Source organism: Amblyomma maculatum, chromosome 6, assembly GCF_055883805.1.
Source record: "Amblyomma maculatum isolate TAMU_Amacu chromosome 6, ASM5588380v1, whole genome shotgun sequence".
Taxonomy (NCBI): Eukaryota; Metazoa; Arthropoda; class Arachnida; order Ixodida; family Ixodidae; genus Amblyomma; species Amblyomma maculatum.
In genome coordinates this window covers 14,594,863-14,615,270 of record NC_139349.1, presented here as the reverse complement: position 1 = coordinate 14,615,270, position 20,408 = coordinate 14,594,863, and the positions used below count along the sequence as shown (strand labels likewise).

Genomic DNA, 20,408 nt, shown 5'->3' with positions numbered 1-20,408 from the left:
AGAGCACAGTTGGAAACGTGCTAAGACCACAGGCTAATGCCATTCACTTATGTAAAAATATCTGTAATCTTGACATGTTCAGACAGGCAGTGGTAGCATTCCTGGAGATCATAAGACAATAGGTAGCTTCTTGAAGAAATGAGGATATCAAATTTAAACAAAGCAAGTGGCCGAGATGACATTATGCCAATTCATCATTCCTATTCTGCTAATAAATGGTGGGGCATAGTGATGTCAACATGAGTAGGCACATTGTTGCCATCTGTCATGAATTTTATCACTGAGCTCTACAAAGCCCGACCAGACTTCAGCAAATGCTGTTGGATTCAATAACAACAAAATAACATTACATTAAACAGCACATTAGATCTGCACAATTGCTGGTGTATGAAAATGCATTAGATGAAAGCTTGTTAACTCGAACCTCAATAATTCAAATTTTCGCATAATTCGAACTGCACTACTTGGTCTAGCCAAGCTCTGGGGAAGTCCATGTACAAAAAAACCTTTTGATTAGCATGCAAGTCAATTCTGCATGCATGAAAAATTCGAACTACATGCCACCGTGTCTGGGCAACCTGGCTCCCGGCACATAGCCCAAGATATGCCCCAGCGATAAGGTGGCATAGTTACAAAGCTGTGCATTTCCAAAACCGGGAAAAAAGGTAAAACCAGGTAGAACTATTGAAGAATGTGCAAAACCAACCAAGCAGGGCAGCCGGAGGCATCTGATTGTAGGAAGAGGTGATATATGGCCTTGGCGGCACCTCCTGCTCTCTATTTCGCGTGACTAAATACTACTTAAATTGATCCCCGTTAGTTCAGAAATAGGGTAAATCTTAATGTCAGTGCAGTCCCAACCAATGCCCTTGTGAGCACTGGAGAGGAGCAACAGATCTCGCGCGACCACGGTTGGCACTCTAAGTGATCATCAAAATAGCACTCCTCATAGCTAGACTGCATGTTTCAGAGTTGATTGTGCACTTCTGACATGCTCCTAATGACAAGCGTGGTAATACACGGATGGCCTCATCTCTGAGAATAGGCCAGCTGCTTAGTTATAGTTTTACTTTTATGGCCCTCATGCCGTTTGGGCTAGCCTGTGGCAATGAAGGCTATTGGCCACACATCAGCCAGCTAACTGACTGCTGTTAAGTAGCATTTTGGATAATAGAGAGATTTAGCACACCGTGATCCGCGATCCGCTACCGTGGACCGCCACCGCGCGTTCCATTGCGTATGCCCAGATCACTTTGATGCCGATAGATGGCGCCACATACTTGATGTCGGCACATTGACCTGGCGCATCGGAACCAATCAGCTTGAACGCCCCGCCCACGAGCGGTAGAGTGTCACGGTGGCGGATCGCGGATCACGGTATGCTAAATCTCTCTATTTACTGATGGTACCGGACATTGTCCACGCTTCTACCTGCATAGTTTTTTTACTGCTCTGAAAATGTGTGCTTGTCAAGTGCCGTTCACTGTGCCATGCAGCAAAGCCTAAAAAATGACACAGGCCACTTGTGACAGGACACCGCCGCAACTACCGTGTCACATCGTTTAAAACGTAGGTCATCACTGCCCAATTAATTTAGCAAATAAATTTACTGCAATGGTAGCGATTCTTGTCAGCATTTTCGAAGCCATTCGATAATTCAAACTTTCTTCTGCTCTTAGGAGATTCAAATTAATGTGCTTTGCCTACCAGTTATTCAAATGATCTGGGGTATGTCTTGATATAAGCACCAGGTGAGCTAAAAACAACAAAAGCAAAAACTTTGACTAACCGTGATCTCTTTATTTTAGCAATATGTCTGCTAAAACAGGCTGAGTGTGTGGCTGTAACCTCAGACTTGGTGTTAATCACATCAACTACAGAGAGAATGACAATTTAGTTGATAAGAAGCATGAGTGCTGTGTATCTGAACATCTCAGCTAAAATACAGGGCACCTTGCTGTTTTTCTGGCAGAGAGAAAAACAAGGCATGGTTATTTCAAATGCTGAGCCATCTAGTGTAGTGTATCAGGTTAGCCTTCATTCCGTATGAAAGACTGCTTCCAGTCAGTAAAAGAGCCGAATTCTAGAATTTTAAGTGAAATGAGATGGAGGTCAATAAAGCGGAAGCCAGCTAATGAGTGGCCAATGTTGAAAGAACACTCTTGGAGTAATGTTTCCACCTGAGAGTAGTTATATGATCAAGGAGATAACAAAAAGTATCCATAGCTTACTTCCACTTTCTCAGGCAGAAACATACTTCTTGAAGCCAAAATGCTGTGTAAAAATGTGAATTTAAACCAGATGCAAGCAAGTAAGTCTACCAAATAACCCTGAAACTTTCTTGCCCAGGTATAAAAAACAGTAATCCTCTCTGTGTCAGTCTCACGATTCAATGGATGGCATGATTACTGGCAGGCAACTCAGCTTCACTGACATTTCTGTTCAAAGAACATAACAGCATGGTTATACTGGCTAAAAAATATGCTTGCCCTATTGGGGAAACGAAAACAAACAGAAAAGTTGCTGCAAGACAAAGTCATTAGTACTTTAGAACTGGTTCTTAATGATAGGAATGTGTGATACAGCACAGAAATAAAGCCACTAATCTGTGACACCAGGTGAGAGTGAAGCACAAGAGAAAATTCAGGCTTACAAGAGGCATAGTTTTAGTGTATTCAGGACTGACACATGTCATTTTTGACAGCCCACAGATACCTTCTCAGAGCCTTTCTGAGCAAACGACTAGGTTCTGAAGCAAAGCATGCTGTGGTGCAGTTTTTTAGACACCGTGTCTGTGCATTAACAGTCCATCACACTCGAAATGTTGCTCGCATTCTTGATTTTTATGTCACAGTAAGACTAATGTGAGAACGCTCTACAGTGGTAAATCGGTAATAATACCTAGCGAAGTCCCAGAAGACAGAAAACTTAGCTTAGTGACCAATATGACCTTTATGCAAGTGTGCTTCCAATTATATGCCCTGTCCTCGCAGTGTGCTGCCAGAACCGAGCCAAGACAGCATCTTCTATGTAGAGTGTGACTTGCAGCTGTTAAGAGTTTCCGTAGCAGCAAATGAGACTGCTTAACAAGAGGCCACTTAGTGATACGAACCGGCAGCCTGTGAGCACATGCAAAAATGCAAGCAGGCATTAGTGCGACAATTTAAATGTACACACAACGGCGGTCATAAGAGAGCGCCCACACAGTGCTATCTCAAGCAGCTTTCAAGCCTGCTTGCCATTTAAGCATGGTTCTACTCCACACAACGATATCAAGCAACACCACGATGATCGCAGCCCATCAATATACGCATACAGCGCCATACAACGTCATAATAGCTTCATGCTTTCCTTTTGGGATGACTGCTGTCTGTCTGCCTGCCTGCCACACTTGGATATTGAGTATGCTTTCTCAAATTGAAGAGGTCAACGAAAGTAAAATATAAGTACTATTCATCGGGAATGGATTTCATCCTGTCAGCACATAACATATCAGTGAGTTGGAAACTTTCTTCGTTTGCTTAGATCTGATGATCAGTTGTGACGACTATCAGTGATGTATATGCAATCATAGAGCAAAGGGCGGGGGGTCGTATACTACTAATAAAACTTTAAATAATTTGTTAGACCCTAATATCCCTTCAGAACTGCTTGCGCTTGCGTTCTTCAACATTTCTAAGAATGAATTTGTGAAAAAGAGTAAGCCAAGAAAAGCAATGCACATTAACAGGGCAGTTAGCACACTTATTCATGAAAAAAACACGAACATTCTTTTGAGGTCGTAAAAAAAAAAATGTTATGATTATAATACAGAAAGATGATTGGCATGGGACCTCATTGTGGTCAGGATTCACTTTAAAGCAAAAGAGGCCCTGTGGCTTTCAAGTGGAAGGCTTGCTGCTTAAAATAAAGTCATCATGGTCTTATATCAAAGAGAACAGAGGACACATAAAGAGGAGACTGCGGCTCGAAAAGTTAAACTGTGCTTCTTACTTATTGATGCTGGTTGGGTTTTACACACTGTAAATAAAATATTGCCCAAAAACAAAGAATAACGCAAGCATATAGCAAAAACGATGTGAATTACAGCTCTGCTCACATTCTGTGCCAAAATGTCAAAATCAAAGCTGGCGCTTTTTGTGAGTAGTGTAAACTCTACCGTTATCGTTACAGCTAGGTAAGTCATACCGTAGACCAGACTCTTTGATCACAATTACTGGCTATTTGTTCTTGAGTGTGTATGCTGCACTGAATAAGTATTAATGAGGCTCATCCAGATGAATGAGACAAGTTAACCATTAACCGTTCCAACTTAAATATGCCTTACTGAGGAAACTTAGTGCTCACTGCCAGCTCACGGTTGACAGCGCATAAAGATATGAACCTGATAGACGAAGACCCACTTTTAGCAAAAAGATAAAGGAAGAGTTTAAACACCAAATATGGAAGCGCTAGTATTTGCACCTGATGAGGACAAAGGCTACGCTCTTGCCAAGTCTCGGAGTCAAAACTTTTTGTCAAGAAATGCAGAATATGATACAGAAAGAAGTATCGACTTTCCTACTGCACAAAAAAGGTGTATTACCAGATGAATGCTCCTGTCCTTTGCAGCTCAAAGAAGGAGAAGTTAGTTCATTCTATAGCTATGCAAAACTGCACGGCACCAATCAGACCTGACACGGTGTGCATTGGCACAGAGAAAACACCAAGCGAGGCAGCTGGAGTAGCACATGAAAGCAGCAGCAGTGGAGACGCATATAGCAGCCATTGTTTAAATGCTCTTGTATGCACGCTCCAAGTTTCGGTTCCTTAGGGCATCTGCATCTTGTCAGTAGAGCAGGTGCTTTGCTGACAACGTGCTCACCACAGCTAAGGCAATGACCTCTTCCCCCCATCCCCTATCCCAGCCCTATTTCTACTCCCCATGGATCAGTTCTATGACAGACGCCTAAACACAGATGACACTACCTGAGCTTTGACTGTGCGACTTTTACTGGTGGGAGAGGACACAATGCCATCTGCCGCACAGTCAGAAAGCATGGGTAGCACTATGCGGTCACCCGCAGCGGATGATGCCATCAGCAAGACGACAGCAAAGGCGAGAGAGCGTGAGGACAGAAGAACCAAGGAAGCGCCGTGCGTACAAAGGAAACAAAGGGCACGTACGAGCTATATACAGTTGGGTAATATGTACGATTTCTGCACACGCCACCAACACAAAGCACAACACACCCACTTACTGGTGGGGATAGGGCCGTGTGTTAACCGAAGAGAGGCACTGAGTAGAGAAGAAGGGCTGAGTGGTCAGCAGCCCTGGGTCGGGGATGGCACGTAGTCAGGTTTGTGGACATGATTCGAACATGTTCTACAATGTGGACTATCTGCATTAAATGGACACTGACGACGATTGTGTCATGTATTTGAGCTTGGCAAGATAGCTAGACATTTTTTGGCTCCATAGACCCTTGTACGTCTGTACAAGATGATTTCGTTGCAAAGAAATTTCTGAGTTCAATATGCTATGCGAGTTTAACAATGAAAGACAGCAATGGGCCACGAGGGGTGTGATAGTGGATGGCTACAGATTAATTAGCACACAAAGATTATTGGAATTCACTTCCACTGAAATGCGGCTGATATGATCAGGATTCCTGTGATCTTGGAATTAGTAGCCCAATCACTAATTGATAATCACTAAGGTGACTTAGGAGTTCAAATGAAAATATTTTTTCTGAGAATTCAGTATCCAATATGCTGGTAATTACGGTGAGTGACGTAGGTTCACATTCGTCTTTAGTTTTCCTCTTCGTGGTAAAAAGGCACTAACTGTAGCATTGTAAAATTTGCCCCAATAATCAAGCATATTTGATCATGATTTTACTGTTTTGTTAAAAAACAAAATTAACTGTATGTCATCACAGCACTCTTGTGGGAAAAAGAGGATTTCATAACCGCTTCAACCATGTCAGACACTGCACCTTTCCTTTTCTACAAATTCATATTTTACAATTTCATTTTCATTCTCGCTGCCAGCCCACACAGAGCTCTCCTATACTATGACGAAAAAGGGAAACTCTACCACTGAGAAAAAAAAATAAAGACAATTCTTCAATGTAGGCCAACTTCAAGTCCTCAGTGCAACTTTAACCAAGAAGGCAACCCTGCAAAACGCACAAAGACAAAAAGGCAGACTGCACACACTGGGCACTATGTCTGTCTCCATCGACATTACCAGATATAGACAGTTGGAAAACTGTGCTGGTGCACCGTGCTGAGTAGTGGGCCCAAACAATCGCCGGTCTGACGGGAGTTGATCGCAAAGTGACCGCAGTGCCCCTCTCCCCCGCTATGGTAGATGGGTGAGGCCATTAAGCTAAAACACAGGCGGAAATTTTAAAATACTACTAAACCTCTTCTTTCAGCCATCCAACAAAAAATAACACACTTTTGTATGCATATGAAAGCCACCACGTCTACTGATGAGTCTGAAGCAAGGAGGTTGCAGATGCGGCTCAAGCATGTCGTCTGCTACCTGCCTGCTTGAGATATGCCTGCAAACGCGGTGGCGTTTCACGAATAGAAAGATGTGTTTAAAAAACGCAAACACAATTTTATTTTCTGCTGTATTGCTGAAAGAAGAGAGTTAGTAGTATTTTAAAATTTTCACCTGATTATTAGCTCAATGGCCTCACCCATCTACCGCAGCAGGCGAGAGGGGTGCTGCGGTTGCTTTACGATCAACTCACACCGGACCGGCGATCATTTTGGCCCACTTCGCACCGCGCAGTTTTTTCAACTGTATCTAAGAACGCTGGTCTCCATTTACTTCCAGAGTGCACATTTTTGTAGCAGCAGGTTTACCCTGCTGATAGATTCATGAAGTCATGAAGTGACTGCTCTCCCTTTCCTTAGCTGGCAAGAGAGAAAAAGGAACAGTGGCAAGCATCATAGTATGAGAGGGCGGCAATGCTGCCAAAAAAAGGCACTTGCATTTCCCGCCCACACGTGTAATATAAGCCTCTGTAAGGAGATGGGATGGCCCTGGCACATATGTACATTGCCAGATTGCAATCATAGCCTTCTTTTATATAATAATACATTTGTAACATTGTAACATGCCTCAAAAACATTCCAGAGAAGTGGGAAGAATGACAAGGCATGCAGACAGTGGAGTTCAGCGACTGGCAGTTCCACATGGGCTAAAAGAGACACCATAGCGAAGGGCTCCAAATTGCATTTCACCACCGGGAGCTGCTAAACGTGCACTGGCATTGCAGAGTACAAGGGCATTTTTGCATTTTGTTCCATCAAAATGCAGCTGCCGTACACAAGTGTGATTCAATACAATGAACTCAACGGCTGACAGTCATAGCCACTCACGTGCTGTGGCAAGTATGGCTTTTATAAATGTAATAAAGATATAAAAAGTGCTGTTCGATTAAATCTATAAACCTGGCGAACCACAATGCTTCAGGTGAACTATGACTGGGAACAATTCTTAGCTCAGAAATGTCATTCAGAGCGAACAGGGTGTTTTATTTAAGTCTATCTGCAATTTCAAAAGACTTTCGAAATAAATTTAAATTTAAAGATTTTGAAGACTGCTTTATTCAAATCAGTCGATATTGTCGACCATAAACCCTGACTGCTCATTGGAGGGTCAAATTCTAAAGTTAAAGCTCAGCTACTTTGGTCATCTGATGAGAAGAGAGGAGTCACTGGAGAAAGATTTGATGTTGGGAAAGGTTGAGGGTCGCCGGAGAAGGGGTAGGCAGCGAACGCGATGGTTAGATGGCATTCTCGAGGCATTGCAGATGAAGCTATGTGATGTTAAGAATATAGTGAGAGACCGGAAAGCGTGGCGTGACATGGTCCATAGGGTCACGAAGAGTCGGACACGACTGAACGCCTGAACTGAACTTATTCACAACAGTGTTGTCATAGAGGTGTGCAACAAAATACTGATAAAATGCGATAACTAGCGGTTTGGTTAACTGGTACGTATAACTAAATATTTACTTATTGCTGTGAGGCTCTTCACTTACTTAGAAGTTGTTAGCACATTGTAAATAATATCCGATCAAGTCTTAGATTTTCAAAAGTGCCATTCTCGTCGCCACTGAAGAGTGAGAAATTTTTGGGGTTCGCTCTGCCAAAAGTGAAACTGAGCAACGGGAGACAACGCTAGCCACGTCTATGAGCACATCTCTCCATAGATGCTACTCACGACGCCCGGGTGAGAGCAGCAAGTGGATGCGAGCACATGAATGCCCTGACTTCAAAGAGCCTTCTTATACGCCATTCTGCACCAGGCGTCGGAGAGGAGCGAGCCAGTATAATGATACTGGTACTGGCTCGTTCAGCATGTTGCGCTGAGTGAAAATTTCAGACCATGAAAATAAGAGCATGGGAGAGTGGAGAGGATTGACATCCAAGCTGTGAAGAAAGACAGGCAAAGGGAGCTCAATGAACTTCAAGCTTCATGGCTTCAGCCTTCACAGAAAACCATGTGATCTTCTCCTATCGGTGTAAGCCGGTTGCTGTCTCCTTACGCATACAGCGCATGTTGCACACGCATGCCAAATAACTGGCATTGACAGATCGTAGTGTCAGAACTTGCGCTGCATGCGTCTGGCGCTACGCAAATGCGCAGACCTTTACTGGCTGATGCGTGAGACGCTCGGTGCGTGGCAGCGCTCAGTGCAAGTGCGTTCATGGGCGGTGTTACACCTGCTCCCCTTGACGCCAACCATGTGGAGTCACTGCGCAGGCATGGCTAGAGCTGTCTTTTACCATTTAGTTTCGCTTTCCCTCAAGTAAAGCCCTAAAACTCCTCAAACTGCAGCAGCGGCGAGAATCGTGGTTTCTTCATGCTCTACACCACTGATGGTGCTATGTTGAAAAAAACACTTTTTTAACTCACAAAGTCTGTCTTAAAGGTTGCTGACGGTCCTTGGTAAAACACTCGGTATGATGAGCATATGATGTGCATAGCAATGTATGCCTATCAACGGCACTGTCATAATAAATTGAGTTAATGAGTTCTTGGCACACCTGAACGCCCATATAGTTCAAAATCCAAATAATAGGCCCTTACCCCTCCGGGCATCTTTGGGAGGTCAAGGGCAGCGCGCGGCAGCGCTCAGTAGGGCCTGTTAGCGTCCTTGGGACGCTTAAGTTGCACTTTGAGCCGCTTCATGCCAATCTGGAAGCCATTCATCGCCTGTATGGCAGCCTGCGCACTTGCTGGGTTGTCGAAGCTGACGAAGCCTGCACAGACAGGGGGCCACCACACCATAAGAATGCGTCACGACACAAGCAACAATGAAATATTAAAACACTTCAAAAGAAAGCAAAATCTAATAGACGTTCAACCTTGCCACAATAAAAGCATCAGTGACAGCAGGGTACTAAGATGCTGATGTCACTCCGACTATTTATTCATTCTTGTAGTGGTGTAAAGTAGGAATGCGGGCTGAGGGGTGAGGTACACAGGTGTAGGATAAGTGTGCTTGACGTATGGTCACAATTTCACGTGTTTCAGTCATCGCATGCAGCTGCTGGCCGTCTACATGAGGCAGCCATCTAACGTGACAGGTGCAATGAAGGAAGTGGGTGGATGGTTGTCTTCTTATGACATCACTAATCGCATGAGTATCCCGGCCAGAGAGCATTTCCCTTCACACCTGTCTCCCCTTCTCACCTTTTCCTGATGAATGTCGGTGCTATGACGACGAATATGCTGCACTGCCAGGGAATTTGACCTCGTCAGCTCTCGCTGCAAAACTCCTAGTGCTGAAGAGCCCTCTGCTGCCTATCACTAACTTTTAAACCGTAAAATTATTACACCGTATATTTCCCAATATTTATCACCACAAATTAAGAAATGACCTTCGATGCTTTTCTTGGTTTCCGTGACTATTGGCTTCCTCCATGTGTTCAACATAATGAGTTTGTTATTTCCCTACCCTTCATACCCTTCATTTATTAGAGTCTGCTCAATAGCTTAAAGGGGCATTAAATTGGAATACTATGTTATGTAACGTTGATAAACCATGCTTCATTGGTCATATATTTCCTAAAGAAAAAGAAACAGAATGATTACACGGGCTTTAATCAGATTTATCCGCACGTTCGGGACCACCACATGTTACCTTGATTTCAGATGCGTAAAAGCAGGAGCTAGCCGTGCTACAGTAGCCTCAGTTGCCATGGAATCTGCTGTTTTACTGACAACTGCCATTTTTATGGTTCGTTTACCTCTACCAGTACACCCTCAAGTGGCAGAAGTTAACCAAGAGACCGTTCAATAGCCATCTGCAGCTGCTACTTGTTTTATTTGATAGTGTTAAACATGAAAATGTGCTTTCTTGAAAAAAATAAAACTTCAGTTATTTCATTTACTGCATACATGTATAAAAAAAAGGTAAATGGCTTCTTGGTATGCAAATAACCTCTTGCCATCAAAATAAATGCCCCGGGGCAACACCCTGCTGATCATTGGCTGATTCCATGTTTCATCACGTGCTGACGTCTCCCTGACATCATTTTGACGCCACGCACTTGAGTCCCGCCATCCACCTGGCAGAAAAAGCTGAAAAGAGTCGAGATGCCTTTGCCTGCTTCTGATCGTGGAGGTCCTGGCCCCCGTCCCACTGTCCTGCGTGACTGGAATGGGGAGTAGGGGGCCTCCCTACCTGGTGGAATAAAGTTATCAATAAATCCATAATTCGGCCCACATCGGTATGGAAAAGAAGTGAAAATACGAACTAAGAAATGACTAACCTAAGCAATGACCTAGTTAAATGATCAGTGTGAACCACAACTGGGCGACATTTTTGTGCTGACGAACCATATAATCTCTCCTTCTAGTGTGATCCTCCTTGCACGATCATCGTCCGAGGTGGCAGTTCCGAAAGCTGAAAGTTTCCCCTTTGTGCAATGCCGTCAAGGTAACTGTCACTGCCGAGGGGACAAGCTCAACACGAGTGCTGTTTATCTACTGATATCGAGCCTCGTGAGCATGAAAGAGCATTTTCCGCATCACTTCATTCCACTGCAGCCCTATCCATGCGGGCTGGTTTTCGGTTTGCTATTTTCTTGCTGGCAGAAGTAATCTCGGCTGAGATTCCTCTTTCAAAACAATTTTGCTTCTAACATGAAGCCTTTTACTAGGTGATGGAGAGCTGACGCAAAGCTTTGAATGAGATAGCGAGTGCAGGAGAAACAAATATCTGGCGGCACTCCTGTCATCGATATAATCATTTCAGCTAATATGGTCAAGGGTAGGTGCGATAAGAAAGAAAGCCTATGCGCCTGTTTTCATTTTTGCATCTTTCATTTTTCTTCTTCTCTATAATTTCATGGACGTAATAGCACATCCCATTTTCTTCCTCTACATCCCTCCTCCTCTCACTGCTGTACCCGCTTCCGTTCTCCCAACTACCTTTCCTGGCTGAACTGATTGGTGGCCTTGGATGAAGTTCAAGCATGCGATGCCTCAGCTGCTTCATACAATGGATCAAGCCATAAAAACAAGATGCAGTGTAATCAGCGGCGATTTCCCATTTTACTTCCGCAAATGGCAGATGAACTTCCCATCCACAAAAAAACGGACAAGGGCACCATAACAAGCACTCAAGTACATGATGCAGCTCAAAGGTTCGGAATTTGTCAAACATTTATTGCACATTGCTCGCAAAGAAGTGAGGTGCAGGCTGATGCAAATGAAAGGAAGCCCACAGGCTGGCATTTTTCTCACAACTTTCTTTTATTTCACGATATTTCTTGGAACATTGGATACAACGATAGCTTTATCGCCGCCTGGTAGATGTTTACCACAAAAATTTGTCTGAATGTTTAATAAAGAATAAAATACTAAGAAGAGAATGATGTAAAAACCCAACATATGTGGTGAAAACGGACTGTCATGGAGAAATCCGCGAATGGCATTACGTGCGGTTCAGAAATGAGCATTATCATTATCGCTGCCTGTTGATGCGCAAAGGATGCAGCCGTATCATCATCATTATATCATCCCTGGAAGATGGCGTCGACCACATAGACGGCGTGATAGCTCTCGAGATGGAAACAGCAGATTCATCAGGATATCTGGCAGGTTTCAAGGTTGAAAGCCTCATGAAAAAATATGGACATTCATACTCTATGATTTTAACGAACATCAAGGCTGGGGATGTCGTGCCTGCAGTTCATCCAGTCGCTAATCGGTTTCGTGCACGCAAGAAGGACTGCCACCAGTGAATGCACTACTGGAAGTGATGCTCACAGCGATTGTCAAGCTTCAGCTGCTCAAGCGAGCGCGAATTTCTGACTTTTTTAAGTATTGATGTATCCTGTAATAAAGTGCTTAGTGATTTTTACAATAATTAGTGCTGTTCAACCCGATCTACTCATTGCTGGTAGGTAGGCAAGCCTACATGCAAGGGAAAATATGTGTATGTGCATTTTTTTTTTGTTTTTCTTTTTTTTTTTTCGGTGGTCCAGATATAACGATAATTGTTATAACAATTGGATTTTCTGGTTCTCTCAATATCGTTATAAGTGGACTGCACTGTATTATTCTGGTGATACAAATGTAGAGAGGTGTCAGAAAATTCATTTGCGATTCTCTCAGAATGCGATGACCTTCCTGCTCAGAAAAAAAGACAGCCTTAGCTGAGGAATACTCTGTTTGACATTCCCGCTCTACTGTCCATTTAATGGTGGCCCGTTTTGTAAGTTTTCCCACCACAGGAAGCATAGGAGGGTTTTTGTACAGCTGACGCCTTCATCATTTGGTCATGTCCCATGTGACACTTGCAGTTATGAGGGCTATGAATAAGGTTGGTGTTGGGAAGCACTTTGAAGGTCAGGTTACACTCAATGTAAATGAGTTGGAGTAAGTTAGAGATTGCATAGACATAGACATGGCTCTGTTGGTAGAGAACACCGTATACGCAGCATACGGGGGTCATGGGTTCGGATTCCATAGGTAACAAGTGTTTTTTCTTCTGCTTTTCATGAACACTTTTCAGCCAGAAATGACTATACTCTATAAATAACTATACTATTAATTTCTCATTTATCGATGCACTGAACAAAATACCTTCTGCTATGCTTTCATTGGTCGTGGTGGCTGTTGGCGTCCTGCTTGTGTGCTGCATAACTAGTTAGACAATATGAACGGAACCCTCCTTCTGTACTGATCTGCAGCATAGAGCTAGCATGTGGATTTCAACTTAGACGGGAACAGCTACGCACACTGCACAGTGACTGCGCAAACTCTTGGCTTAAACACCATGCGCATGATGACACGAATGAGTGGCCTCCAAAAATCAAGGAAATGCAACAGGACAGCCTAAACATCTCTTGCATTGAACAGCTGCATAGCAATGTTGCTGATTGGGGGAAGGAGGGGGGGGGGGGGGGGTTGCATGAGATCTTGAGTGATCTTACCAAAGCACTTGCTCTGGTTCGTGGCACGATCAATGAAGACTTTGGCGCTGATCACATTGCCGAAAGGCATGAACATTTGCATCAACTCGGCGTCTCCAAATTCCTGGGGAAGGTGGTATATGAACAAGTTGCAGCCTTCGGGACCTATGTAGGAGGAAAAAGAGCACACCGTACATCAACTTGTAGTTCCAGGCAGTGCTGCTTACAGAGAATAGCTGCTAATTTGTGGACCTTGGCCCCAACCAGCTAAGCTGCACAGCATGATAGAATTGTAAACTGCCGTATTACTTCCCCAGACATGAAGGCAGCCTACCAAGAAGTTTCACCTTCAGCACATCAGGCAGGCTGAATGGAAAGCTACTGCTCCTTTCTTTTTTTTGTTGGCGACTGGAACATTAATTTCACAGTGATAGACAGGAGTCTACTGGATGTGGTTTCTCTGAAAAAAAATTCCCTGAAAAATTTGTGGTTTCCCTGAAATTCGTGGATGTGGTTTCCCTGAAAAAAGCGTAAGCTCTACTACCTGGAGTGCGACTTCGGATTTTGCCTAGCTGAGTCCAAGTGACCTTAACCTATCTATGTGTAGGTGTCCACCAAAACGTTAGACATATACTGCGCCTTCCCTTCTCCCAAAACTTAACTTAAACCAATAATTATAAAAACCCATAGAATTAAAAGGCGATGTGCTTGACTTAAGTATTAACTGACATTTTTTCCTCAAGTGGTTTGCTAAATACGTTTTTGATTTTGTTATAACCACACATTTCTGTAGAGCTTTGTAATGTTTTTCTGTAGTGCTTGCATTTTGTCACAGTGCATTTTGGAGCTTTCATTGCAAGAGAAGGACAACACAATTCTGTTTACAAGGAAAAAATTTTGGCATTAACAAAATTCAGTCACAAATAAAATAAGAAAAAAACTACTCAAAAAACAACCACTAAAAAACAAAGAAATTCATCTGTTGTGTCTTTTGACTGGGGTGCACTAACACAGACAGCCTTTTATTATATGCAAGCCACAAATTTGATGTGACATAGAGTGTGCATTTATTTTTCTCAGTTGGCTTAAAAATTCCATTGTTCATTGTTCAACATAGAGGAAGGAACTCTAGACCCAATTGCATGGTGCTATGCCAAGGCAAATTTAGCCGAGTCAGTTTGAACAGCGGCTTACATGACGTTCACCTATAGAGCCACTTTTTCCCATATACGTGCGGTGCGCATCACTGTAATACACTCAATTCCTGAATGCAGAGCTGGAGAGAAGCCAGTTTATCAGGTATGTGTTATATACGAAATGATCTTGATGTAAGTAGTATACAGAGTGATCTGAACAAAATTCATCGTTGGTGCACTAAATGGGGCATGTCTTTGAACACTGCTAAATGCCAGTATGTGTCATTTTCCCGTAAACGTCTTCCCGTGAGATCAGTCTATAATTTGGACGGGCTACCACTTGAAAAGGTCCAACATTACAAGTATCTAGGGGTCTATTTTTCAGAAAATTTGACATGGAACCGACACATAGAATATTTAACCTTAAAGTCATCTAGAACGCTAAATCTCATTAGACGAAATTTTTATAAAGCCCCCACAAAAGTAAAAGAACAGCTATACGTAACTAACGTCCGTCCTATACTCGAGTATGCTTGTGCGGCATGGGACCCTCAAAGCTCTTACCTTGTGGAAAAACTTGAACGCATCCAAAGCCGCGCTGCCAGGTTTGTTTCCGGCAACTATAACTTCTGTAGTAGCATCACATTAATTAAAGAAAACCTTAGATGGAAAACATTGGCTCACCGGAGACTAACCGCAAAATTAGAACTTTTTTACCAAATATACTCTGATCTTACGGGAATAAACAAGAGCTTGTACATTCTACCTCCACATTTTATCTCTGAACGCCGCGACCATAAGCTGAAAGTTCTTGTAACGCGATGTCGAACTGATGTATTCCGTAATTCCTTTTTTCCTCACACTTCTTCACTTTGGAATAGTCTTCCTAAGAGCATAGCACAATGTAAAACAGGTAAACATTTTCAGTCTTTCCTGGCGTCCAATTTGTCGTAGTAGCTTTCCACCCTTTTAAACCTGTTTCTCGCACTCACATTTTCAGTGTTGTTCTTTTTATTGTTAAACAAATGTGCTTTACTGTATACTTTCAGTATTGTAACATGCTCATTTTAGGTATTTTTTTTCGTTATTGCCCCCCCTGCTATAATGCCCCTGGGCGCTGCAGGTACTTGTATAAATAAATAAATAAATAAAAACGCAAAGTTCGAGCTCAATCATATACCAGCGTACACATTTAGGCACAAAGCGAAGCCCAGCCTATGTGGCTAGCCCATATCAGCAGAAGGGTGCCACGCTTACCCTCTCGCTGCGTCTGGGGGACCACCGCTGGCTGCTGCGTGAGAGCTTGGGCGAACTGTCCGTACGCCGCGGGGTACGTGGCTGCGAGAAAGTAGCAACAACATCAGTCAGCACCACAGAGGGCTGTGGCTGCAGGAACATACTTTGGCCACAAAGTGTGTTTGATATTATCTTTTGGAATACCTTTTGAAACCTATTTTCAAATATTTTACTCAATAGCCCCATTCACCTGAAAATCCGGCATCGGCACTGTGAGCGAAAAATCATGAGCATAGTGTTGGCACGCTGTAGCTGGCAGCCGACATGGTCAAAGACTGATTCTTGGGTGGTTTATGCGACTTAAACAGACCCCATATTATAAGAAAGGTGGGAGGATCTGCGAACTCGGGTTGCTCATTTTAGGTGGGAATGTCGACAGAATCAACCTTCCGGTGCTCTTGAATGCTGAGTCGAGCACGCTGCTCCTAGGGCACGCAGTCACGTTCATACAGCTTGGCTAAAACAGGGCTTTATATGTCGGGCGGTCGCCTATGCTATCGCGTCATACCCTTAAAGACATCGCTTATGTGTCCCCCATAATTTCTCTTCGTTAGTGCACCATCATCTCCTCCAATAACGTGAGCACTGAAATGTATCCATCTGAAAGTATTGCAAAAAAGAACAGGAAAGAATATGCAAACTGCCAAAAGTTCCACAAGCAGCCCTAAGAACAAATAGACAGTTCCTGCCATTACAAGGATAATTAATAATAAAATGTGAACATATTCATACATTCATGCACACACACAAACATCAAAATAAGGAGGTTGCAGATAAAAGTCCTTAGCCAGCATAGTGAATTGCTTCCTGCATTCTCTGCCACATGTTAGAACACAACTGAAATGCATTTCCGCGCTGTGGAAAGTTGCTTTTAAAAGCGTTCCCTTTTATCCTAAGGCGCCCAAGGTTTATTTTGAAAGAGTCCAGCTCACCAGGGTGATTAAAATGGTTATTTTACATCCAGCTGCTTTAAACCCAAAAGCTTTCGACGTGAAGTGCAGCAGCAAAGTAACTGCACCGTGTGCCTTATAAGAGATTGTGCCTGTATTATTAGCATTGACTTTGAGTACAAAGGAAATGGCAAGAAGCTCCTACAGGGAAGGAAAGAACATTGAGACAAAAAAAAAAAAGGAGGCTACACTATCTATAATCCCCCCCGCGATGCCCTGCGGGGAGCATCCCAGAATTAGCATATGCAAATTGTGCACTTTCGGGTTCTGAAAAGAAGCGCAATAATGAGCTTTTCGCAATTCATAACTGCGAGCCATTGGGCTCTCCGCAGTGTCGGCTGAAAGGCAACGAGAGGGAGCCCCAAGTCCTGCAGGCTTACGGCCGCCGCCCACTGCAGCTTATGACTTTCGTTAATGAAACATTAGTGCAAGCTCGTTTGAAGGTCACTGGGGCCAGCCGCCATAAAAGAAATAGATCACGATATTTTGTGCGTTTCGCGTTTCACCCTCTGAAAATGCCACCTCGCTTCGTCAACATGGAAAACGGCAGGGGGGGGGGGGGGGGCAGTCCTACCATGGTCACTGCGGCTGGCGACGGGGGCTACTCTGCCACCGAATTTCTATCTGTTGTAGGCCGTCATTGCACCCGCTGCCTTTTCGGTGGTGGATGACGGCTGTTGCGACGAATGTCTTTCTCTCTCTCTTATTATGCGAAGCATACTAGCCGCACAACCAAGCTCTTCCTTGCTGCGCCGCGCGCTGCCGCGTAGGTACCACTTGACCTACATCGGCGCACCACGTGATATGACGTCACAACAGCTGTGAAAGCTGGGGCTCAACTCGTGCGCTCGCTTGAGGACGCGCAGCCTCCGCTGGCGGCCTAACTCCCGCTCCTACCGCTAGGAGATACTGACGTCACGCAATTGTATAAAAGCCGACGTACTCGTTGAGTCAGTTGAGCAGCGAGATGTCGGCCAGGGAAAGGGCGGCTCGCCAGAACGCAAAGCGCAAGTTACAAACAGCCACGGAAACGGGAGAAGAACGAGAAGTACGGTTTGCCAAGCGACGTGTACAGTATGCAGCTAGACAGCAGCGTTCGACAACCAATGCCGAGGTGAAGGATGAAGCTTCGAGTACTTCTACTCAGTTCGAGCGGCGAAATGCTACCAAACGGAAAATGCGTGCTGAAGAAACTCCTGAACAGCGGGAACAGCGCCTTGTAAAGGAGCGTGCTTACCGGAAGAAGCAAAGTGAGAAATGAAAGGAGCAGCGCGCAGAAGAAATGCTAGTATGCTTCGCATCCTAGGCTTAACCATAAGCTAAGCCAGACCAATTTTTTTCTTCTCGATTTTCTCTTCTGTCCACACGAGGCAGCGGAGGTGGCTCAGCTCAGCTACAGAGCCAGTAGCAGGCCCGTGCATTTTCTTTTCCTTCTTCCTTCAGTCGTAACAACGACATGACAGGAGTACGAACGCGCGCTCCCGTCCGCGCCCCGCTTGGTGGTCCAATAAATCTTTATGGATTTTTCTTCCTTGCCAGATGAGCGGCGTAGAAAAGCTTGCTCGTATTCACAAGGGCGCTGGAATCCCTAAGCGAAGGCAACTGTGCTGACGTCACGCCTTCGAGTAGCTGCTGGGGGTTTTTCGCCGCCGGTTGCCGTCTAGGGGGAGGGAGATCGGCCGACACAAACGCTCCCCGCCCTGTCTTGTGTACTTCGTTCCTGTCCTGCTGCGTGAACGTGCGAGTTCGGGAGAGGCGCCGAGTTTGCCCGCCCGTGACGTCGTGCACCTCGTTCCACATCAATGCTCGCCGCAAGCGGCAACCTAGCGGCGACCAAAAGACCTGTCTGTACGTGGCACCCACGACAACAGGAACCAAGAATCGAGTTAAACGCCGGCTCGAGAGGTTCCTCGCTTTCGTCCGCGATCTCAGAAAGTGCTCAGGGACAGGAACGACGCGACAAGCTGAACCACGACACACAACAGCAATACACGCGTCTTTCGCTGCCGAACGCTTCTCAGGGCTTGAACCGGGTAGCGCCGCTATCCGTGGCCTCTGCGATAAATAAGAGCGCGGCGGCCACTGTCCATGGCTGGCGGCCAGCCGTTTGGTTGCGGAAAGTCACTGGAATACTGTACTGCTAGAAAATACTAAAATACTGGGAGAAAAATTTCACAGCATCCTACGCCGGGGTATGGTGGCATAGCCGGGGCGGTGTCGCTGTCACGTGTTTCTACGTGACCACTGCCAGCGACGGCAGAGTGAGAGGGTGAGAGCATCGTCCCGTCTGCCTGCTACAACGCAGCGAGGCAGCCCTTTAGTTCGGATTTTTTGAGGAAAATTCTATGACTAACATCGCTCCACTGGGTACTCCCATTAATGACAGTTCCAATCTACTTTGTTATTCTCTCTCCCTCTTTCTTCTGTTTTTTTTTTTTTTTTTTCTTGCGTACACTCGTGACGAGGTACAAGGACATCTCGAGCAGTTTGATGGCATATTTCTTCATTTTTAATGATGCGTAAATCATTTCTGCATATCGATCCGCACGCAGTTTTCGCCTGCGACCGCTAATTTATAATTGAATTTTCTTTTCTCACCAGTTTCGGTTTCGGCATCCGTGAGATGGCTGTGACGTCACAATCTTGAAGCGCGGCATAATCGCTGATTCTTCATTTCTAGCGATTCCTGTTCTTGAGGCAGGCTGGCTTTATCATCGTAATTTATTCAAATAACACAACAATGATTATATCGCTGCATTTTAATCCCTTGCGTGTCCTAGACTTGACTATGAAGTTACAGCCACCTCTTTGATGTTGAAACCGAAACGGGTGAGAAAAGAAATTCGATTATAAATTATTCAGCAGTCACAGGCTAATATGACGTGGTAATCCATGTACAGTAATGTCTTAGGCCACACTACAAAGGATAAAACACGGACCCAAAAATTATGTGTCTATACTTCTTTAACTTTGTGAGATGAACCGGCCGTGTACACACCTTGCGGCGCTGGTTGTGTGGTTGTTATAATTTTGTTCGTAAATTCTTGGCTTTACGCGTATTCCTTGAAACAGCGCTCAACCTGGACGAAAACATTGGATTCCCTTTCTGAGGCGATTAAGTAAAATAGAAGTATAATTTAATTATTACAATGTAGTTATTGTGAAAGAGTAGTGAATGATAGGTGTTTTGTTCGTTTCACTGAAATTGTGTTCTATGTGCAATATATTTATAGTGAGCCTAGAGAAGAAAGCCTTACCTATGCGTTTGTTTTCGAACATTCAAGAATCAATTGTAAACGGTCACTGCCGCAACTTCCGAATCACGGGAATTTAATTGTGCTTCGCCATTAACTCACAGGTGTAAATCGGCGCCACTACATAACTAACTAATAATAATTAATGACAGTTCCTTGTCTCATGAACCTTGCAAATTTACGTATCGTCATTTCTTTATTTTCTTTTCTTGCGCATACCAGCGTTTCTAGCCCAGATGACAGAAATTAATCCGGAGTAATCCACTGTACTTCTATCATAGTCCACGTGCGGCTTCCGTACTTTAAAACCGCGAGATAGTTCTCTGATCAAAATTTCG

The 20,408-nt window shown here is 44.3% G+C and overlaps 1 protein-coding gene across 8 annotated transcripts in view; it reads right to left on the bottom strand.

The window, feature by feature from the left end:
* Window positions 1–20,408, bottom strand: part of bru3 (CUGBP Elav-like family member bruno 3) — a 609,833-nt gene that overhangs the window by 12,384 nt on the left and 577,041 nt on the right. For all 8 annotated transcript variants that reach the window (XM_084606110.1, XM_084606111.1, XM_084606109.1 and 5 more), the window contains 3 exons: window positions 15,828–15,908; window positions 13,456–13,599; window positions 9,098–9,270 (listed from right to left, as the gene is read on the bottom strand). In XM_084606110.1, the coding sequence (XP_084462236.1) occupies window positions 9,143–9,270; window positions 13,456–13,599; window positions 15,828–15,908 (353 nt within the window). In that variant the 3' untranslated portion in view covers window positions 9,098–9,142. The remainder of the gene's footprint in view (window positions 1–9,097; window positions 9,271–13,455; window positions 13,600–15,827; window positions 15,909–20,408) is intronic.